We start from the raw sequence: 20,387 nt of genomic DNA, 5'->3' as shown, positions 1-20,387 counted from the left end.
GTTCCCTGTTCGAGCCAGGCAGTTGAAGCTTCCAGGGGGTGAAAGTGCAGATCCATTTGGTTCCCGGTATGCGATCCATCACCACAAAGAACGGGCAGTACTGTACATGATGCGTGAAAAAGTGGAAATTGAGCTGGACAGGCTACAATGTGAAGGCATCATCGCGCCGGTGGAATTCAATGACTGGGCCAGTCCAATTGTCCCGGTACTTAAGGAGGTTGGCACGGTTAAAATTTGCGGGGACTATAAAGTAGCGATTAACCATTTTTCGCTGCAGGACCAGTACCCGCTACCCAAGGCAGACGACCCATTTGCGACCCTGGCTGGAGGGAAGATGTTCACCAAGCTGGACCTGACCTCGGCCTACATGATGCAGGAGCTGGAGGAGTCTTCGAAAGGCCTCACCTGCATCAACACGCACAAAGGTCTGTTTATTTACAACTGGTGCCCGTTCGGGATTCGATGGGCCGCAGCAATCTTCCAGCGGAACATGGAGAGCCTGCTAAAGTCGGTTCCTTGCACAGTGGTTTTCCAGGACGACATATTGGTTATAGGTCGGGACACCATGGAGCACTTGAAGAATCTGGAAAAGGTTCTTAGTCGGTTGGATTGAAACGCTTGAAGTGTGTTTTCCTGGCACAGGACGTCGAGTTCTTGGGAAGAAGAATCGCAGCGGACGGCATCAGACCCAACGACACAAGAACGTGACGAAACTGTGGTCATTCCTGGGACTCCTTAACTATTTCAGTAATTTTCTACCTTGGTTAAGCAACCTGCTTGAACCCCTACATGCGCTACTGCGCAAGGGAGACAACTGGGGTATGGGGGAATTCACAAGAGGTTGCCTTTAAGAAAGCTAGAAATCTGTTGTGTTCCAACAAACCGCTTGTTCTGTATAACCCTTGTAAACGATTAGTGCTAGCTTGCTATGCGTCGTCATACGGGGTCGGGTGTGTGTTACAACAGACTAATGAATCGGGGATTTTGCAGCCGGTCGCTTATGCGTCCAGGAGTTTGTCCAACACCGAAAGGGCCTGCAGCATGATTGAAAAAGAGGCTCTGGTGTGCGTCTACGGGGTGAAAAAAATGCACCAGTACGTATTTGGCCTCAAGTTTGAGCTTGAAACTGACCACAAGCCGCTCATATCGCTGTTCTTTGAGAGAAAAAGGAATAATACCAATGCCTCTGCCCGCATCCAAAGATGGGCGCTCACGCTGTTGGCATACAACTATGTAATCTGCCACAGACCGGGCACAGATGCTCTCAGTCGGCTGTCATAACCCACCACCGGGGTGGAAATGGCACAGCCAGGGGACTTGCTCATGGTCATGGAAGCATTCGAGAACGAGAAGTCCCCCGTTACGGCCTGCCAGATCAGGACCTGGACCAGCCAGGATCATTTAATGTCCCTGGTAAAAAACTGTGTCCTCCATGGGAGCTGGTCCAGTGTCCCAGTGGAGATGCAGGAGGCGATTAAGCAGTTCCACAGACGCAAAGATGAGTTGTCCCTGCAGGCAGACTGTCTATTGTGGGGCAATCGCGTGGTCTTGCCCAAGAAAGGCAGAGATACGTTCATATGTGAACTGCACAGCACCCACCCAGGCATTGTAATGATGAAAGCCATAGCCAGATCCCATGTGTGGTGGCCCGGCATCGATTCAGATTTAGAGTCATGCGTGCGCCAGTGCAACACTTGCTCTCAGCTGAGCAATGCACCCAGAGAGGCACCGCTAAGTTTGTGGTCGTAGCCCTCCAAACCGTGGTCGAGGATCCATGTAGACTATGCAGGCCCATTTCTAGGCAAAATGCTTTTGGTTGTCGTGGACGCTTACTCAAAATGGATTGAATGTACAATAATGTCAGTAAGCACATCCACGGCCACTACGAACCACGTTTGCCACGCACGGCTTGCCCGATGTCCTAGTCAGCGACAATGGGCCGTGCTTCACCAGTGCTGAATTCAAGGAATTCATGACCCGCAACGGGATCAAACACGTCACATCTGCTCCGTTCAAGCCCGCATCCAACGGCCAGGCAGAACGGGCAGTTCAGACCATCAAGCAAAGCTTGAAACCTGTGTCGGAAGGCTCCCTGCAGACCCGGCTGTCCTGAATACTGCTCAGCTACCGCACCAGACCCCACTCACTCACCGGGGTTCCTCCAGCCGAGCTGCTCATGAAACAAGGTTCTCTCTTGTCCACCCTGATTTCCATGATCACGTGGAGGGCAAGCGGCACCAACAAAGTGTGTACCATGACCGCGCAAATTTGTCACGCGATATTGAGATCAATCATCCCGTGTTTGTGCTCAATTATGGACATGGTCCCAAATGGCTCGCTGGCACGGTCACAGCCAAAGAGGGGAGTAGGGTGCTTCAGGTCAAATTGGCCAATGGACAAACGCACAGAAAACATTTGGACCAAATCAAATTGCGGTTCACCGACAGCTACGAACAACCCGAAGGGGACACCAGCAAATTTGACCCTCCAACACACACACAAGTGGCAACTGACATCATGGTTGACCATGAAACCAAACTCATCATCCCCAGCAGCCCGGCAAGGCCGGGTACCCAACATCCCAGTGAAGAACTGACCAACCCACCCACATCAGCATTTGTACCGAGACGATCAACAAGGGAGCGTAAAGCCCCAGATCATCTCACCTTGTAAATAAGTGCACTGTTGACTTCACGGGGGAGTGATGGAATGTATTTAACCCTCTGTAACCTGATTGACACCTGACCACCAGAGGGTAGCATCCCTTGGTAGCACGGTATATAAGCAGGCCACCCACGAGGTACCTGCACTCTGGAGTCTTATTAAAGGAGCTAAGGTCACACTTGCTCATTGTACACAGTACTCAGTTTCATCCTCTATTATAAGTGTACCAAATCTCATGGTCTACAGGGCTGTAATAATACCCGCCCTCCTGTATGGCTCAGAGACATGGACCATGTACAGTAGACACCTCAAGCTGCTGGAGAAATGTCACCAATGATGTCTTCGCAAGATCCTACAAATCCCCTGGGAGGACAGGCGCACCAACGTTAGTGTCCTCATTCAGGCCAACATCCCCAGCATTGAAGTACTGACCACCCTTGATCAGCTCTGCTGGGCAGGCCACATAGTTCGCATACCAGACACGAGACTCCCAAAGCAAGCGCTCTACTCGGAACTCCTTCATAGCAAACGAACCAAGGATGGACAGAGGAATCGTTACAAGGACACCCTCAAGACCTCCCTGATAAAGTGCGACATCCCCACCGACACCTGGGAGTCCCTGGCCAAAGACGGCCCTAAGTGGAGGAAGAGCATCCGGGAGGGCGCTGAGCACCTCGAGTCTCATCGCCGAGAGTATGCAGAAAACAAGCGCAGGCAGCGGAAAGAGCATGTGGCAAACCACCCTTTCCCTCAAAGCCTATCTGTCCCACCTGTGACAGAGTCTGTGGCTCTTGTGTTGGACTGTTCAGCCACTTAAGGACTCACTTTAGGAATGGAAACAAGTCTTCCTCGATCCCGAGGGACTGCCTACGATGATGATGATTTGTTTCATTCCCCCAATGCTTCATAACAAGTAAATGTTCAAAAAAAGTGAAAAAACGTACAATTAAAAAAAAAACCGCCCACGGTTACTTTTCCCGGGTTCTCACAGCGGACTGCAGGGAAGCACTGGAGGTTTGGCGACTGCAATCCGAGCTGGCCTGGGATTGGTGCCACGCGGCGCTGTTGCTAGGAAACGGCTCTGGTGAGAGGCAGATCCATTACCCAGGGCACAGGGCGCAGCAAAGCCCGCGCGTGCGCAGCACCGTCCATCTGACGACGTTGAGAGATGTCTGGGACGTTGAGTGCCGCTGATGTGCGTTTCGACGGGAAGGTGGTCCTGGTGACCGGGGCTGGTGGAGGTCGGTGACTGTCGCGGTGTTTTCCCTCTGTCAGCCTTCGTTGACGAGCAGTTCTGTGTTTGGGAATCGCGCGGGTTGAACGAAAAAGCCCCGGAGGCCGGGGGTTAAAGGTTGGGTGTTGCAATGAGGGGTGCCGCGAGCGCAGGGTTTGTAAACTTGCTCCATTACTCCGTTTAGCTTTAATTCGCAGGTTTGTTTTCTGGAGGATGACATTACCGAATTTTTTTTTCTCGTGCAGAACTATTGCTTAATCCATTTGACGGCTGCCGTCTGTTGTGACTCGTTCTAGTTCAAAATGTGACTTTTAAAAAAAATTTGTGTTGCTGTTACATAACATAAACACAGCTCCATGCGTAGAACCTGCCTTCTGGTTTATCATAAATGTCACTCCTCACTAAGCCAAAGTTGAACGTTTAGCATTTACTTCGAATAAATCCAGAATGCATCAAAAAGAGCCTCTAGTGTTTCACTTAAAGATTGCATACTACACACACATAGTTTAGTCAATTTAATACATAAAACAATAAGTGATAACACGATTGTGCTCAAAGTACACAGAGGAAGGTTATTAAGAGACTCAGCAACTTTGTAGCAATTGATCTGTGTGTTTTCAAACATAGAATCATAGAAATTTACGGCACAGAAGAAAACCATTTGGCCCATCCTGTCTGTGCCAATTGAAAAAGAGCTATCCAGCCTAATCTCACTTTCCAGTGCTTGATCTGTACCCTTGCAGGTTACATTACTTCATAACATAAGAAATAGGAGCAGGAGTCGATCATTTGGTCCCAACGAGACTGCTCTGCCATTCAATAAGATCATGGCTGATCTGATCTTGGCCTCAACTCCACTTTATGCCCGCTCCCCATAACCCTATCATTTAAAAATCTGTCTATATCAAAGTACTTTTAAAATGTGATGAAGGTTTCTGCCTCTACCATCTTTTTAAAGCAGTGACTCCAGACCCCCACCAGCCCCTGGGTGAAAAACGTTCTTCTCAACTCTGCTGTAATCCTGCTAGCAATTACTTTAAATCTGAGCCGATCCAATCTTTCCTCATAGCTAAAATTCTCCAGTCCTGGCAACATCCTCTCAAATCTCCTCTGTACCCTCTCTAGTGCAATCATATCTTTCCTGTCATGTGGTGACGAGAACTATACGCAGTACACTAGCTGTGGCCGAACTAGTGTTTTATACAATTCTAGTATAACCTCTCTGTTCTTGTATTCTATGCTTCAGCTCATAAAGGAAAGTATCCCATATGCCTTCTTAACTGCCTTATCTACCTGTCATGTTACAAGTTGGACCTCTGGTCTGGCACCCTTGGGACCTGATTGGTCCCGGAACAGAGAATTTTCCGAACCACGGGAGGTCACGTCTAGCCTAGGCTTACGGTACCTGATGACAGTGCCCAGGTTCTTGAATGCCTCCACCACGCTCTGGCTCTGAAACTCTGGCGTCGTTCTCTCTCTCCATGCTGGTTTGCTGCTCTTTTCAGGTCGTGTTCGAAACAAGATGGAGGCGGCTGTCGGTTCCCAACCCCAAAGCTGGATTTGTGTGTTTTTTGTGCGCATGCACAAATCTATTCAATCCAGTCGCAGGTTGTGACGCGGTTGGGATCACCGACCCAGAACCGCCATGCTCCAGTTTAGCTGCGCAACTCGGGCCTTGCTCTCCATGCTGGTTTGGTGTTTTTTTTTAATTCTCCTTTCCCTCAAGCCCTGTTTCGCTGCCTCAGTCAGTCGCCTGCCCTTCCCTTTCCCGGCCCGCTTACCTCACTGAACAACGCAGGAAACTGGGACGCCACCCATGCTGGGACTGATGCCGAACCACAGATGTTTCTGGATTAGAGAGTCCTGGACTGGAGAGGTCCAACCTGTACCTGCAGGGATCTGTGGACCTGCACTTCAAGGTCCCTTTGTCCCTCTACATTTTTCAGTATCCTACCATTTACTGTGTATTCCCTTGTCTTGTTAGCCCTCCTCATGTACAGTCTGCTGACAGTTCAGTCTCTTTTGCACTGAATTTTGAATTAACCCCACCTTTGAATTAAGAGCAGTAGGTATGTTTTTAAAACATACTCCAGCCAGTAGATGTTTCAGATAGCATGCAGGTTTTTTTTAGGGAACAGGAGCAGGCCATTCAGCCCCTCGAGTCTGTTCTGCTATTCAGTTGAACCATGGTTGATCTGTATCTTAACTCCAATTACCTACTTCGGTTCCATATTTCTTAATTCCCTTACCAAACAAAAGTCTATCAATCTCCGTTTTGAAATTTTCAATTGACCTAGCATCAACAGCTGTTTGGGGAGAGAGTTTCAGATTTGCACTACCCTTTGTTTGAAGAAATGCTTCCTGACATCACCCCTGAATGGCCCACCTCTAATTTTATGCCCCTTGTTTGGGACTCCCTTATCTCTATATATCTCTCTCTCTCTCTCTCTCTCTCTCTCTCTCTCTCTCTCTCTCTCTCTCTCTACCCTCATCCTTTAATCATCTTAAACAGCTCAATTGGATCACCCCTTAATCTTCTATACACAAGTGAATACAAGCCTAATCGATGCAATTTGTCCTTAGAATTTAACCCCTATAACTCCAGTGTTTTAGTGAATCAGCGCTTCACCCCCTCCAAGGCCAATATATCCTTCCTGAGATGCGGTGTCTGGAATTGAATGCAGTTCTCCAGATGCAGGCTAAACAGAACTGTATTCAACTGTAGCATAACTTACACCCTTTATGTATTCCAGCCCCTTGAGATAAAGGCTAATATTCCAATAGTCTTTTACATTATTTTTCATACCTGTCCACTAGTTTGCAGTGATTTCTGTGCATCTCTCTGCTCCTCCACAGTTCCTAGCTTCTCTTGGAGAATATTCTGATCTATCTTTCTTGGGTTCAGAGTGATGACTTTACACTTCCCCACACTGAACTCCATCTGCCACTTTTGCCCACTCGCTTCATTTAGCGATGTCCTTTTGCAACTTTGTGCTACCAGCTACACTATTTACTGTGCTATCTAGTAGTGTCATCAGCAAACTTGGATATACGGCTCTCTAATCCTTCTAAGTTATTGATTGCTCAGATAAGATGAGCTGTCACATAAGCACATCTATGAACAGCCCCTTTACTTGATGCCAGGTTTTTATTAATGTGTCCTCAGTTCTTTTCACTTGTTAATTTTGCTTAAAATTGGCAGTATTTTGGCGTGAAATACATTCAGTTTTGTGTGTGATACAAGAACTGCTATAATGATTTGTGGCGTAAGTTACACAACATGACTAATGATTTGCTAAAGAACAAGCAAATACATTTCCTGAGCTAATATTGATTGCTCGCTGGAGCTATTTTCTACATCAGAATAAATTTTATAATAATTAACCATTGCCTACTTTTTTTCCCTCCTCCCTTTTACCACCAATTTTCTTTCCCCACAACTCTTCTCAAGACATTGGGGCTGAAATTGCCCCTTTCGATAAGGCCTCTGGCTGCCTGAAAGCGGCGGATTGGCCGACGTTTGCGGAATTGCCCTCATGGGTTTTTGTTGCGGTGTGGTGATCTGCCCCGCTCCCCCTACTTCTGCTCTGCTCCTGCAGATGCGTTGTTAACGATGTCATCAGAGTGTGGATTGCCACGGACCTACCCCGGAAGGTAAATTCACCTCAAAGTCTTCCGGCTGACTGTCAGTGCCAACGACAGGTTTTTGGGTCGGTACACAGTGCTTGATCAAAATCGCCAGCGGCCTTTAAAGGTGTGTTGCGTGTAGCAGCATTCTTGTCACCGAGATTTTTTTGGACTTTTCAAACTTTGTGAGTTGCCTTGTTCACAGCGGCATTGAGTGATAGTGGGCCAGGATCTTCAATCTCGACAACAGAGCGCCGTGATTCTGGAGGCTCTGCTTGCGGAGGACAACTAAATGAGGTCAATGCTGGCAACGGAATGCCTCCTGCACATTGTGTGTGGCAGGGAGTCACGCAGGAGAAGGCGGTGCCGTCTCCAACGGCTCCAGAAGCAGCGGGCAATGGACGCAGCACACATGGCTGCCGAACATTCAGAAGGCCATGGAGATGGCGACAGACCTGAACCCAGAGTGGTGCCCTAGGAAGGGTCTGCGTCAGGAGGAGCATTAGGTATGTTGACCCCCTGCACCAGATAGTGGGCGAGATGGACCAAAGGCAGCATGCACGGGAGACACATACTTGCCAGCAGCAAGCTGCAAAGGGTGAGGAGGGAGAAGGCAATAAAGCAGCTAGCGTAGGCAGACGCCAACATAGACGTTGGGGCAGAAGGCCCTATCGTCAAAGGGTCTATAGACAGCAATTCTCATACATGGACCTGACTGATGACCAGTGTCTCCGGAGACTGCAATTTCGGAAGTATATCGTGACGGAGGTGAGCAATCTCCTGCAGCCAGACCTCCAGCCTCAAACAAGGTTGAGGATAGCTCTGACTGTCGCATCCAAGGTGACCATCGCACTCAATTTCTATACGACTGGGTCTTTTCAAGCTGTAACAGCAGACATCTCGAACATCTCTCAATTCTCCGCGCATAGCTCCATCCGTCAGGTGACAGATGCACTCTAAGAGGAGGAGGGACTACATATCGTTCCCGATGAGCAGGGAGAAGTAGTTGGAGCGGCAGACCGGGTTTGTGAGGATTGTGGGCTTCCCCGAGGTTCAGGGCACCATAGACTGCACCCACATCGCATTGAGGGCGCCACAGAACAATCCTGAGATGTTCAGAAACCGCAAGGGATTCCACTCCCTTAACATGCAGCTAGTGTGTGACTACCACCGCAAAATCATGGTCGTTGATGCCCAGTATCCTGGCAGCAGCCACAATGCTTTCATCTTGCGCCAGACCAGTGTGCCCGGCATGTTTGCTGGCCCAAACCAAGATTGCGCTGGCTCCTTGGAGACAAGGGTTACCCACTGTGCACTTGGCTGCTGACTCCCTTTCACAACCCCAGGACTGCTGTGCAGCAATCGTACAATGACTGTCATTAAACCACCAGGTGTAGCATTGAGCATACCATCAGAATCCTCAAACCCAGGTTCTGTTGCCTGGACTGCTCAGGAGGAATGTTGCAGTACTCGCCTGAGCGGGTCTCCCTATTCGTGGTGGTCTGCTGCATGCTTCACAACCTGGAAATCATGAGGGCACAACCATTGGAGGACGAGGCAGCAGTACCACCTGAGGAGGAGGAGGAGGAGGACCAGGAGGAGGAGGTGCAGGAGTAAGACGAGCACAAGGAGGAGGAGAACCAGGATGCGGGTCAGCGGCCACGCAGGAGGCGGCGGCGTCACAATCTGGACCCTGCAAGGGAAGTCCGAAACCGTCTCATTGCTGCTCGTTTCCAATGAGTTCATGTGCACTTTACCCTTCATCTGTGCATCTCAATGGCCATCCTAATGAGCACTTTCACACATCATTGCCCACAGTGAAATGAGAGACCTATACAGATATTGAAACAAAAATAAAGATTTATTACACCACAAATAATGGATGAGCAAAACATACACATTATCATATCTCAACTTTGTGCATTTCCTTAACCTCACGCATATCTATCCTGGAACTATGCTTCAGTGTCTCCCCTGTGGCTGCATCATGGCTCTGGGAAAGCTGCTGTGTTTCACATGTAGAACCTACAGATACTCATCCAGGATGCCCTCGACCAGTGCCGGCTGCAGACTGGGCGGCGTCCTCCTCGGTGTCTTCAGTTGGAATTGGCTGGGGCAATTCCATGCTTAGCAGCATTGTCGGACTGCCAGATCTCGGCTCAGGACTGCTGTGAGCCTGAGAGCACATCAGGATCCTGGTCCGAGGAGCCTGTACTACACTCCAGAGCAGCATCTCACCATCCCCACCAATCTGCTGGAGCACAAGTCGGTGGGGTGGCGAGACACTGGAAGATCCCCCATGAACCGTAGTGGACCCAGCCGCGATGGCAGCAGTCAGATCTTGCGTGGCAGTCAGCTGGGACTGCATGAGAGCAGTCAGTGTCGATGTCACCAGAGACGACAGCAGTAGGATGCTCCACGGCCTGTTGCCCAGAGTGCATGAGAGCATTCTGAGCTTCCAGGGCAGCGGCCATCTTATCCAAAGCAGCACACAGACGTTCCCTTGCACCTGAGCTGTAATGGCAGCTGTCGCATCGTCCAGGACACATGGCATCAGAGCTGGATCCGCACGGTCACTTGGAGTCCATCTTCGTCTGCACATTGGTAATGATGTACCCAGAGCTGTCCACAATGCAGGAGGCAGACACCTCCATGCTCCTGACCATTTGCGACAGAATCTCGGGCACCCTTGCTATTGTCCCCAGCAACTGCGAATGCATGGCCTCCACCCTTCTTTCATAAGCCACAAAATCGAAGGGCTCGTCTGAGTCTTCTGCAGCAGAACTCGTATGCGAATTTGCGCACTCCCCCGCCCCCCCCCCACCCCGGAGAGATGGCACCCGAGGTTCCCTTTGCCCTTGACCATGCTGCAGCCCACTAGGCCCTAGTGCATCACCCAGTGCAGACCCCTCTAATTCTAACTGCCAAAAAGGAATGAGTTCACAGGTGTTTCAATGAAAGACCTATCCAGATCCCGAATTACATCTTGGTGGGTGGAAGATGCCTGTGCTTGGATTTTTTTTCATGTGTGGTGGCCGTTGCACACCAGCCACCACACGGGCTTGCAGAGCCAGGTCTTGGTCCAGTGGCAAGGATTACCCAAGACGACTGGAGACCTGCTCTGCTGCACGGACTGAGCATGCAAACTAGAATTAAAAGGGGAAAAGTTATATACACACAGCAAATAGTTCCAACACAATTTTGCCCCTAGAATTAAGTTATCTGTGTGTATCTAACTTTTAATTCTAGGGGCAAAATTGTGCTGGAACTATTTGCTGTGTGTATACAACTTTTCCCCTTTTAATTCTGGGGGGGGGGAGCGGAAATTGGAACTTTTTGCATTGCGAGTATGCACACATTATAATGGTGCTTCAGTGATTATATAGTGAAGGTGGGAAATAAGAGGTGAGGAGTTGGGGAAACGTACGCACTTTCATCAGTCGAATTATGTCGTTCAACCTTTTGCGACATTGAGTGATGGCGCACTCATAAATGGAGGTCCCCGACACCTCCACAGCGATCGCTCCAGGCATTCACAAACATGGTGCATCAGTCTGCCTGTGTCTGGACACAGAAGGCATCTTCTTCCTTCCACAGCTTGGATCAGGGTCTCGAGTTCCACATCTGAAAAGTGGTTGGCCCTCCTCAAAGCTCTGGCATTAGACATACCTCCGCAAGCAACTGAGACAGGCTCAGGGCCTAGCTGCAATAAGAACATAAGAATTAGGAACATGAGTAGGCCATCTAGCCCCTCGAGCCTGCACCGCCATTCAACAAGATCATGGCTGATCTGGCCGTGGACTCAGCTCCACTTACCCGCCCGCTCCCCGTAACCCTTAATTCCCTTATTGGTTAAAAATCTATCTATCTGTGATTTGAATACATTCAATGAACTAGCCTCATCTGCTTCCTTGGGCAGAGAATTCCACAGATTCACAACCCTCTGGGAGAAGAAATTCCTTCTCAACTCGGTTTTAAATTGGCTCTCTCCTGTGCCCCCTAGTTTTAGTATCCCCGACCAGTGGAAACAACCTCTCTGCCTCTATCTTGTCTATCCCTTTCATTATTTTAAATATTTCTATAAGATCACCCCTCATCCTTCTGAACTCCAAGGAGTAAAGACCCAGTCTACTCAATCTATCATCATAAGGTAACCCTCTCATCTCCGGAATCAGCCTCGTGAATCGTCTCTGTACCCCTTCCAAAGCTAGTATATCCTTCCTTAAGTAAGGTGACCAAAACTGCACGCAGTACTCCAGGTGTGGCCTCACCAATACCCTGTACAGTTGTAGCAGGACCTCCCTGCTTTTGTATTCCATCCCTCTCGCAATGAAGGCCAACATTCCATTTGCCTTCCTGATTACCTGCTGCACCTGCAAACTAACTTTTTGGGATTCATGCACAAGGACCCCCAGGTCCCTCTGCACCGCAGCATGTTGTAATTTCTCCCCATTCAAATAATATTCCCTTTTACTGTTTTTTTTCCCAAGGTGGATGACCTCACATTTTCCGTCATTGTATTCCATCTGCCAAACCTTAGCCCATTCGCTTAACCTATCTAAATCTCTTTGCAGCCTCTGTGTCCTCTACACAACCCACTTTCCCACTAATCTTTGTGTCATCTGCAAATTTTGTTACACTACACTCTGTCCCCTCTTCCAGGTCATCTATGTATATTGTAAACAGTTGTGGTCCCAGCACCGATCCCTGTGGCACACCACTAACCACCAATTTCCAACCCGAAAAGGACCCATTAGGAGTAAATCGGCAACAGCTGAATTTCGTGGCCTAATCGGCCACTCCGCACCCACACCATGCAAACAGACCATTCCTGCCACCAATACCGCTCCACCCCTTTTTTTTTTCAGCAAAATGTTGAATTTCCCTCTAATGACCGCCGCATCCATTGCAGTGGTAATGAACGGCAAAAAACAATAGGTGCGCCTCGTTTCGGGTGGTGGGAAATTACGGCCCCATTGACTTGTTGGGTTACAGTTCTACAATTGGTGGCAGCCTTCTTGCTTCTTTCCCATGGTGTTGATGGGTGTTAGATGGTTGTGTGTCCACCCTGCTAAATCCGATCGCGCCCTTGCCCACCATGCATACATGCACTCTCAGCAGACCGCATAATAGCAATCAGCAGGTGGAACGCTGGCTTATTACCCCTCCCGTTGTACAGTTCTACTGTTGTCCTGGTTGAAATCAGCACCTTCAGCACAAGTATTGATTTAATCTGGGTTCTTTCTGGTCTCTTTGTTTAACCAGTTGTGGAAATTCTGTTGACCGCTTTCAACAAATTCCCTGTTAATACTTTCTTCACTTGAGAATTTGCTAATTGTAAGGCTGTTTATTAGATTTACACACAGATAATATGTACAATGCTTCCCAAACTAGTATGGGCTAGACTTTCCACCTCGCGTCGCCCATATATCACCCAAAATGGACGTCCATCGCCCATTTTGAGCAAAAAATGGAAACTCCGGCCTCAACGTCGCAGGAAAATTAAAGCCCCCAAGTTTTGGCTCACTTCGCCGAGCTGATCACCTGCACATCGCCGATTTGAACTTCCGGCACATCGCCGGGCTGATCTCTCGCCGAGAACATCGCTGTATAATAGTTCTTTTCCCGGGCTTTCCTGACCGAACTGGGCACTACGGACACCATTGAATTCCGGAGGAAGGGAGGAGGCAGCTAAAAAAATCGAGCTAAGATATTTGTGAATTATTTAAGGGTCTTTTATAGATCCACTCAGATTTATACTTTGTATTTAATTGTACTAATAGTAGTTTAGTAGATTAGGCATTTTTTTACTGGAAAGTGCATTGATAGCAAGTGAAAATAATTATTGACCGTGATGGGGCCTATGCTTTCGATGCCATTACTCGTAACTGCTCACATGCTGGTTACTGAAAGGATCATTCGAAGAGGTGGAAGAGTAATGCGTAGACAGAGACAGAGGAGATGAGCATACAGCCGACGAAGGTAGAAAGAAACGCAATCTTACCTCAACTTGTCTGAAAACGTGTGTCTTAGGAAGCTGCGCTTCTGGAAGGAGGTCATCGATAGGATTTGCCAGCTCATCAAGGGAGATCTGCAGCCTTCCAGCACCATCAGAACCGCACTGCCCGTTGAGGTGAAGGTTACTGCTGCACTATCCTTCTACGCGTCGGCGTCCTTTCAGGCTTCAGCTGGCGACATCTGCCGTATCTCTCAGCACGCCACACATTGCTCCATTCAGCAGGTGACTGAAGCCCTTTACACTCGCAGGATGGACTTTATAAGCTTCCCTATGATCAGGGAGGCACAAACCGGGAGGGCTTTGGATTTCTCGAATAGCAAACTTCCCCAAGGTGCAGACACACATTGCTCTGAAAGCCTCTTTACAGAACGCGGAGGTGTTTCGTAACAAAAAGCGATTCCACTCCCTGAATGTGCAGCTTGTTGTTGACCACAACCAAATAATCATGACAGTAAATGCTACATTTCGTGGCAGCATCCATGATGCGCACATCCTACGTGAGAGTGCTATCCTTGACCTGTTTGTCAATCAGCCAGAAGGTCATGGTTGGATGCTGGGGGATAAGGGGTATGGCCTTGACAGCTGGCTGATGACCCCACTGCGTAATCTCGTCACTGAAGCAGTGAAACGTTACAACGAAAGCCACATAGCGACATGCAACATCGTCAAAGACAATTGGAGTCTTAAAGCGATGCTTCAGATGCCTGGACCACTCTGGTGGCAGCCTGTAGTACCACCCTGACCAGGTCGCTGAGTTTATTGTGGTGTGCTGCATGCTGCATAACCTAGCTTATAAGGAGAGGACAACTAATGCCAGATGGGGTTGCAGGTCCACCTCCAGAAGGAGGGGAGACGGTAGAGCCAGCTGGCGAGGAGCAAGAGGAGGAGGAGGAGGAGGAGGCTGTTGAGGACCTTGGGGAGGCCAATCAGCCTGGCGATTGAGCCATGGTCCTATCCTCGGGCACCCCCCCCCCCCCCCCCGAAGACTACTCCCTGTGGGAGATACGCGGCTGCTAAGCTGTTGCGTCAGCAGCTCATTTATGAACGCTTTGCATGAACTTACATTGGGGATAGTAACATTTACATTTACAGTTACGGTTAAACAAAAGTTGCATTTGCATTGAGTTATGTTTTTGCCTTGCCTGCACTGGCCTGGCCTTTGTTGTACAACATTTGCATTAATGCTTAACTTAAATAAACTTATGAGAAGACAATGTACAACAAATGCAGAACAATTGTTAAAATGTTAAGTTAAGCATTTAAAAAAAAATTTAACTATAAGAGAATGCAAAAACAACCCCTCTCTCTACCTGTGACCACGTTTCCCTCCAGGTCCTTTACCACCCCGTGTTTTAACACCACCTGCCCGTTTTTGGATCCTGCAGACTGAGACGATGCTGGTGTGCAGCGGGCGACGGCAAGACTTCCTGCCGTGTTGGAGTGGAAGATGAAGCTGGCTGTTCGTCTTCCAAGTCAAGAGGAAGTGTATCCTCTGTTCTTGCTTGAGTGCTCAGGGTTGTACTGAGACCCAACACGACACCTTGAGGTGCAGCGCGTGTCCAGCCAGCAGCACATGTCGAAGGGCATTGGTTGCGGCGGTCTGCTCTCTCATCCCCCTCCAGGGTCTGCCATGCTAACTCCACTTGCATAGCAGACACCTGGGATAAGTTAGACAAGAACTGATTGAACCCCTGGAGAAGCTCGCGACCTATCGTGACTGTGTCCAAGCACACGGAGATCAAGCCCTCATCTGCCCGTCCGAAGTAGGCGATTGCTGACCTCGCTGACCTGGCCTCCGTGGGGTCGGCATGCGCAATATGATGCGCCTTGACATTGCCAGCTGTACACCGCTTGGTCCCGGTGCCTCTTCTATCTCCAGTGAGATGACCGCAGGTTCATTTCTTCCCTCCCTCCCCCTCTCCCTCCACAGCTGTCTGCAGCTGCTGCTGGTGCTCTTCCTCCACGAGCTGTTGATAATGTTCTCCAGCTCGTCGTCCTCCGCCTCCTGCTCTTCAGCAGCTCTTCACCTCGACCAGCCTCACAGGATGACCTTAAAAACACACTTGACCTTATTACAGAGCTTATTAGAACATAACGGTGCACATTAATGAGAGACGTTACATATCAATACATTTCACTACCCCAGAAAGCTGTAGCGGCTGCATCACCTGCTTATGCATGACATGACATGGCATCTTTCGTACATTGCATTATAATTACAGGACATTCCATTACTCACGCGACGCATAGCTGGGCTCCGCCAGACCACTGGTGATGGCCGAACGGGTTTTATGGCCCACGAGCACCGCTGCACGCTCCTCCAGGTCCGTCAGCGGTTGAAGCTGAGCAGAGCCCCCCCCCCCCCCCCCCAGCCGGTGCACCTCTGCTCAGCCCTATTGATTGATATCTTCTGCAAATGAGAAAAGTGTATAGCATAAGCTAATTGACTAGGTAGTCATGGAGTCACAACAGTTTAAAATGTTACATGCTACATCTTGATACACATACATCTCTATACTGCAGCAGCCAGAGTAATGCTCCCTCCACACTCCCAGGGCAGCTGCAGCATGGGGTTACATACAGAGTAAAGCTCCCTCCACACTGTCCCATACATAGTCCCAGGTTCAGAGCCCTGTCCGGATCTTAACATGTAGTTAATGTAAAACATTTATGAATAAACAAATTAAATTCAATAGAGGAGATTCATTATTATAATTAAAATTTGCATCAGTACAATATAAAATGCACCTTACTCTTGCTGCAGCTACCAAGCTGTTCCAGCGTTTACGGCACTGGTCCGACCCCCTCGCCTAATGGGATGTGGAGGACACCACCGCAGCGATCTCCGCCCAAATTTTTCTATAAACTCGGGGTGGGGGTTTCCCGTGCGCACTTCTAGTACGTTTGGCCCATCGGGAATGGACCTCAATGACTAGGGCCTCATTGGCCTCGTCACTAAAGGGCTTTGCCCTCTTTCTCGCCCCCTCAGCATCATGATGCAAATCCGACATTCTTAAAAAATGTTTTGAAATATTGCAAAGTGTTTACAATTAAAGCACTTATTTAAACTCTTTCTCTGTCACTGCCTCTCTCTCACGCTCCCTGTATGTGTGGATGACCCCTGACCTGAAACGCGGGAAAAGCAGTCAAGTTTAAAAAAAAAATTGCATGCGCAGTAGGCTGTTGCAAGGGAAGCTTTGGACTTCCACATCGCTGGCCGTTCGATGGGCGAACGTCACATTGCTGACTTTCACATTGCTGGCCTATCGCCGAATGGAAAATCAATATCCAAAAAATGGTCTATTTCCTAGCGATCAGTAAGGCTGAGACATTGTACATCGCTGGTCAGCGCCCATTTTTTGGGCGATAGACAACAAAGTGGAAAGTCTAGTCCCCTATATTTTATCGGAACAGTGCATGCAAACTGTCCCATAGTGAGATTTTGTGTGCATGATGTATGATATGTGACTTTGATAGTGAAGTGAAGCCGCAGCTAGATTTCAAACCAGCATTGAGGTGAATCACAAGTTGCATATTGTTGCTTGAGACAGGGATGCGAACCAGGGGAACTCCCTGTTCACTTTTGAATCGTATCAAGAGAGGTAATCTGTTATCTGAACTACTGGAACAGGCACACTTTGGTTTAATATTTCATCTGAAGGACAGCAGCTGCAATAATCGTCTTTTGTACTGCCTCATTTAATCACCATTGTGCTTGTGTAACTGTCGATTAGGCAGTCACTATTGTATTTAAAAATATATATATATAATGTACTTATTAAAATACAATAATATACAATAATATAGCCAAACCGTGGAAAAATACTGTCCAAATAAATTAAGACATTCTGTTGTTTGTATTGCATCATATTAAATTTTACAGACGTGTACAAAGGAGAATAAATGTATATTTTTGAATTATAAAGATGTGTGTTTTTTTGCTACTAAGTTTTTCAAATATTGTTTTTTTTTTAAAAAAAGGACTGGGAAGAGCATATGCCTTGGTATTTGCAGAAAGAGGAGCTTCTGTGGTTGGTAAGTGCTGTTTGAATGCCAATTCTCAAGTTTTTTTGTATTTTTCCCCTAATTTTCACCCCTATGTCTCTTGAAATTTTGACTTGCTAGATCCATGGGCACTAGCTGCCTCTGGTATCTCACCCAAGTGACCATTCTTCATGTCTATTCCTCGACAGTGAGTGTTAATTGACTATTTGACCGTGGAGGATATCCAAACTAAACCCGATCCTGCTGTCACTCCAATGTCCACACACAAACACTCTTTAGCAGTCACTGGATATTGATTGGCTGATTTTCTCCCCTGTGGTCCAGGGGCACTGAAGAACAATAACATAAGAAATAGGAGCAGCAGTATGCCATTTGGCCCCTCGAGCCTGCTCAGTCACTCATTGCGATCATGGCTGATCTTCCACCTCAACTCCACTTTCCTGCACTATCCCCATATCCCTTGATTCCCTTAATATTCAAAAATCTATCAATCTCTGTCTTAAATATACTCAACGACTGAGCTTCCGCAGCACTCTTGGGTAGAGAATTCCAAAGATTCACCACCCTCCGAGTGAAAACATTTCTCCTCATCTCAGTCCTAAATGGCCGATCCCTTATTCTGAGACTATAACCTTTGGTTCTAGGCTCCCCAACTAGGGGAAACATCCTCCCTGCATCTACCCTTTCGAGCCCTGTAAGAATTTTGTATGCATCAATGAGATCACCTCTCATTCATCTAAACTCTAGAGAATATTGATAGGCCTTATCCATTCAATCTGATCTCAATTTGAAGCTAATTGTAGGACCCAAACTGTTTGCATGGCTGAGATATTTTACCTCGGAACAGGCCAAGAATTGGACACAGGACCTCTTGGTCTCATTGTCTTAAGTAATACGCTCAAGGCAGTACAGCTCAATTTTCTGTTTAGCTGTACTGTTTGTAGATAAGTAGAATGCTGGTGAATTAGTTAATTACTTTGCATTAATATTTGGACCTTCTACAAAAAGTTGTATTTTCTTCCATTCACTAATTTTAGCACCAAAGTACAAAGTGGGGAGCAGATTTAATATTACATTATATAGAATATTAGCAGGTAATGTTTACATAACTTTTTTATTACAAGAAACAGATGTGTTATTCTTTCAAAAATGCTTTCTTGCAATATTGCCTAAAAGAAGGATCTTGCACAGTCATAGCTGGTATGTTTGCAAATACATCACACCTTTTGCACTATAATTCCCAGCTTTTAACCATTTTGAGCTCCTATTTAATTAAAAACTGCTTTAATCAGATACTATATATTATCCTTTATCTCCAGGGGGTTGGAATTCAAAAGTGAGGAAGTGATGCTTCATTGTTCATTGGTTTTAGACATATTCTCAGGAAGGATAAAGTGACCTAGGAGGGGGTACAGTGCAGGTTCACCAGAATGATATCAGAGCTTAAAGGGTAAAATTATAAGAACAGGTTGCATAAACTTGATCAATCAAGATATTGATTGGTAAAGGGATTTGATAGCATAGATACAGAATAACTATTACCTCCCGGAGGGAAAATCAAAGGCAGTCTCTTGAAATCGAGGTACTACAAGGGGGCATAATCTTAAATGACCATTCAGAAGTGAAATCCGAAAGCATTTTTTCACGCATAGAGTAGTGGAATTCTGGAATTCAATCCTCCAAAAGGCTGTGGGTGCTAGGTCAATTGAAATTTTCAGTGCCAAGATATATTTTTTGTTGGTTGAGGATATCATGGGATATGGAACAAAGGTGGGTAAATCGAGTTGAGGCAGAGATCAGCCTTGATCTAATTGAATTGCAGTACAGGGTTGAGTGGCTGCATCGCCTACTCTTGTTTCTAGGACCCAAGTTTCCCCAGGAGTTGATGTGTTTTTTTTGGAGCAACGAGATTTTTTTGGAGTATCTTAAAAATTGCAATTCTGCCCATTTAATTTGCTCCAGTGCAAGTGAGTTAGTTAGGTTATTTTTTTAGTTAAATTTTTCTTTCAAAAGGGGCCTTACCAGCCACTTAAGCCTGTTTTGGCCACTTAAGCAAGTTTAGACAGCTTGCAAAGCACTAAACACCTGCACAACAACATTAAAGAAGCAGAAGTACATTTAAAGCACAAAAATAATCATTCAATAACAAATTAAAAAAAATACAGGGGATATGGAACAAGCTGAGAGGACCTGCACCTAGTACCAAGACTTATAAAGCAATAAACAATTAGATTAAAAATGGATTGGTAAACTAGCAAATGCATTATAGCAAGTCCTGTAAATAAGAGTTTTCTGAAGGACATTTTGATGAGCACTGTGTTTACTCTATCCACTGAAGCACTGTGTTTTATTTCCTTACAGAATGTTTTTATATGGTATTCTTGTACCAACAAAGGCACCTTTATTAAAAAGGTTACAAGATTGCTTTATAACATTTAAACTATTTATTTTTTTAGAATTTTATACTCTAAGTCTCTGTTTCTTGTTTGTCTTGTTTGGTCTTTTCCAGTCTGACGGTCTTTGCTGTGGATTTGGCTTACACTACCTCTCCCAAGATCTAACAATAAAGCTTTGTTTTTTAAAAAAATATTTTCTGTATGAGCGGATGCAGCTTCTGGTTTGTAAGGTTAAAAAAAATGTTCATTGGGAGGGGAATTTAATTTATCCAGAGCAATGTAACTTTTCTTCTCAAATGTGAAGCCGTTGAGATAGATTTACATATTTATGATCGAGATTAGTTTTATTCCAATTCCATTTTTAACTCCTCAATTATCTGAAAATATTATAACCCAACTTTATGACTTGCTTGATTTTGGAGTATTATTTTGGACTGAGCAT

The 20,387-nt window shown here is 46.9% G+C and overlaps 1 protein-coding gene across 1 annotated transcript in view; it reads left to right on the top strand.

The window, feature by feature from the left end:
• Positions 1-3,790: 3,790 nt before the first annotated feature.
• hsd17b4 (hydroxysteroid (17-beta) dehydrogenase 4) overlaps positions 3,791-20,387 on the top strand; it is a 226,239-nt gene continuing 209,642 nt past the window's right edge. Inside the window, exons 1-2 of the mRNA XM_070883392.1 lie at positions 3,791-3,905; positions 17,526-17,579. Of these exons, the coding sequence (XP_070739493.1) occupies positions 3,833-3,905; positions 17,526-17,579 (127 nt within the window). The 5' untranslated portion in view covers positions 3,791-3,832. The remainder of the gene's footprint in view (positions 3,906-17,525; positions 17,580-20,387) is intronic.

This window comes from Pristiophorus japonicus, chromosome 1 (assembly GCF_044704955.1).
Source record: "Pristiophorus japonicus isolate sPriJap1 chromosome 1, sPriJap1.hap1, whole genome shotgun sequence".
Taxonomy (NCBI): Eukaryota; Metazoa; Chordata; class Chondrichthyes; family Pristiophoridae; genus Pristiophorus; species Pristiophorus japonicus.
This window is presented reverse-complemented; position numbering and strand designations above follow the sequence as displayed.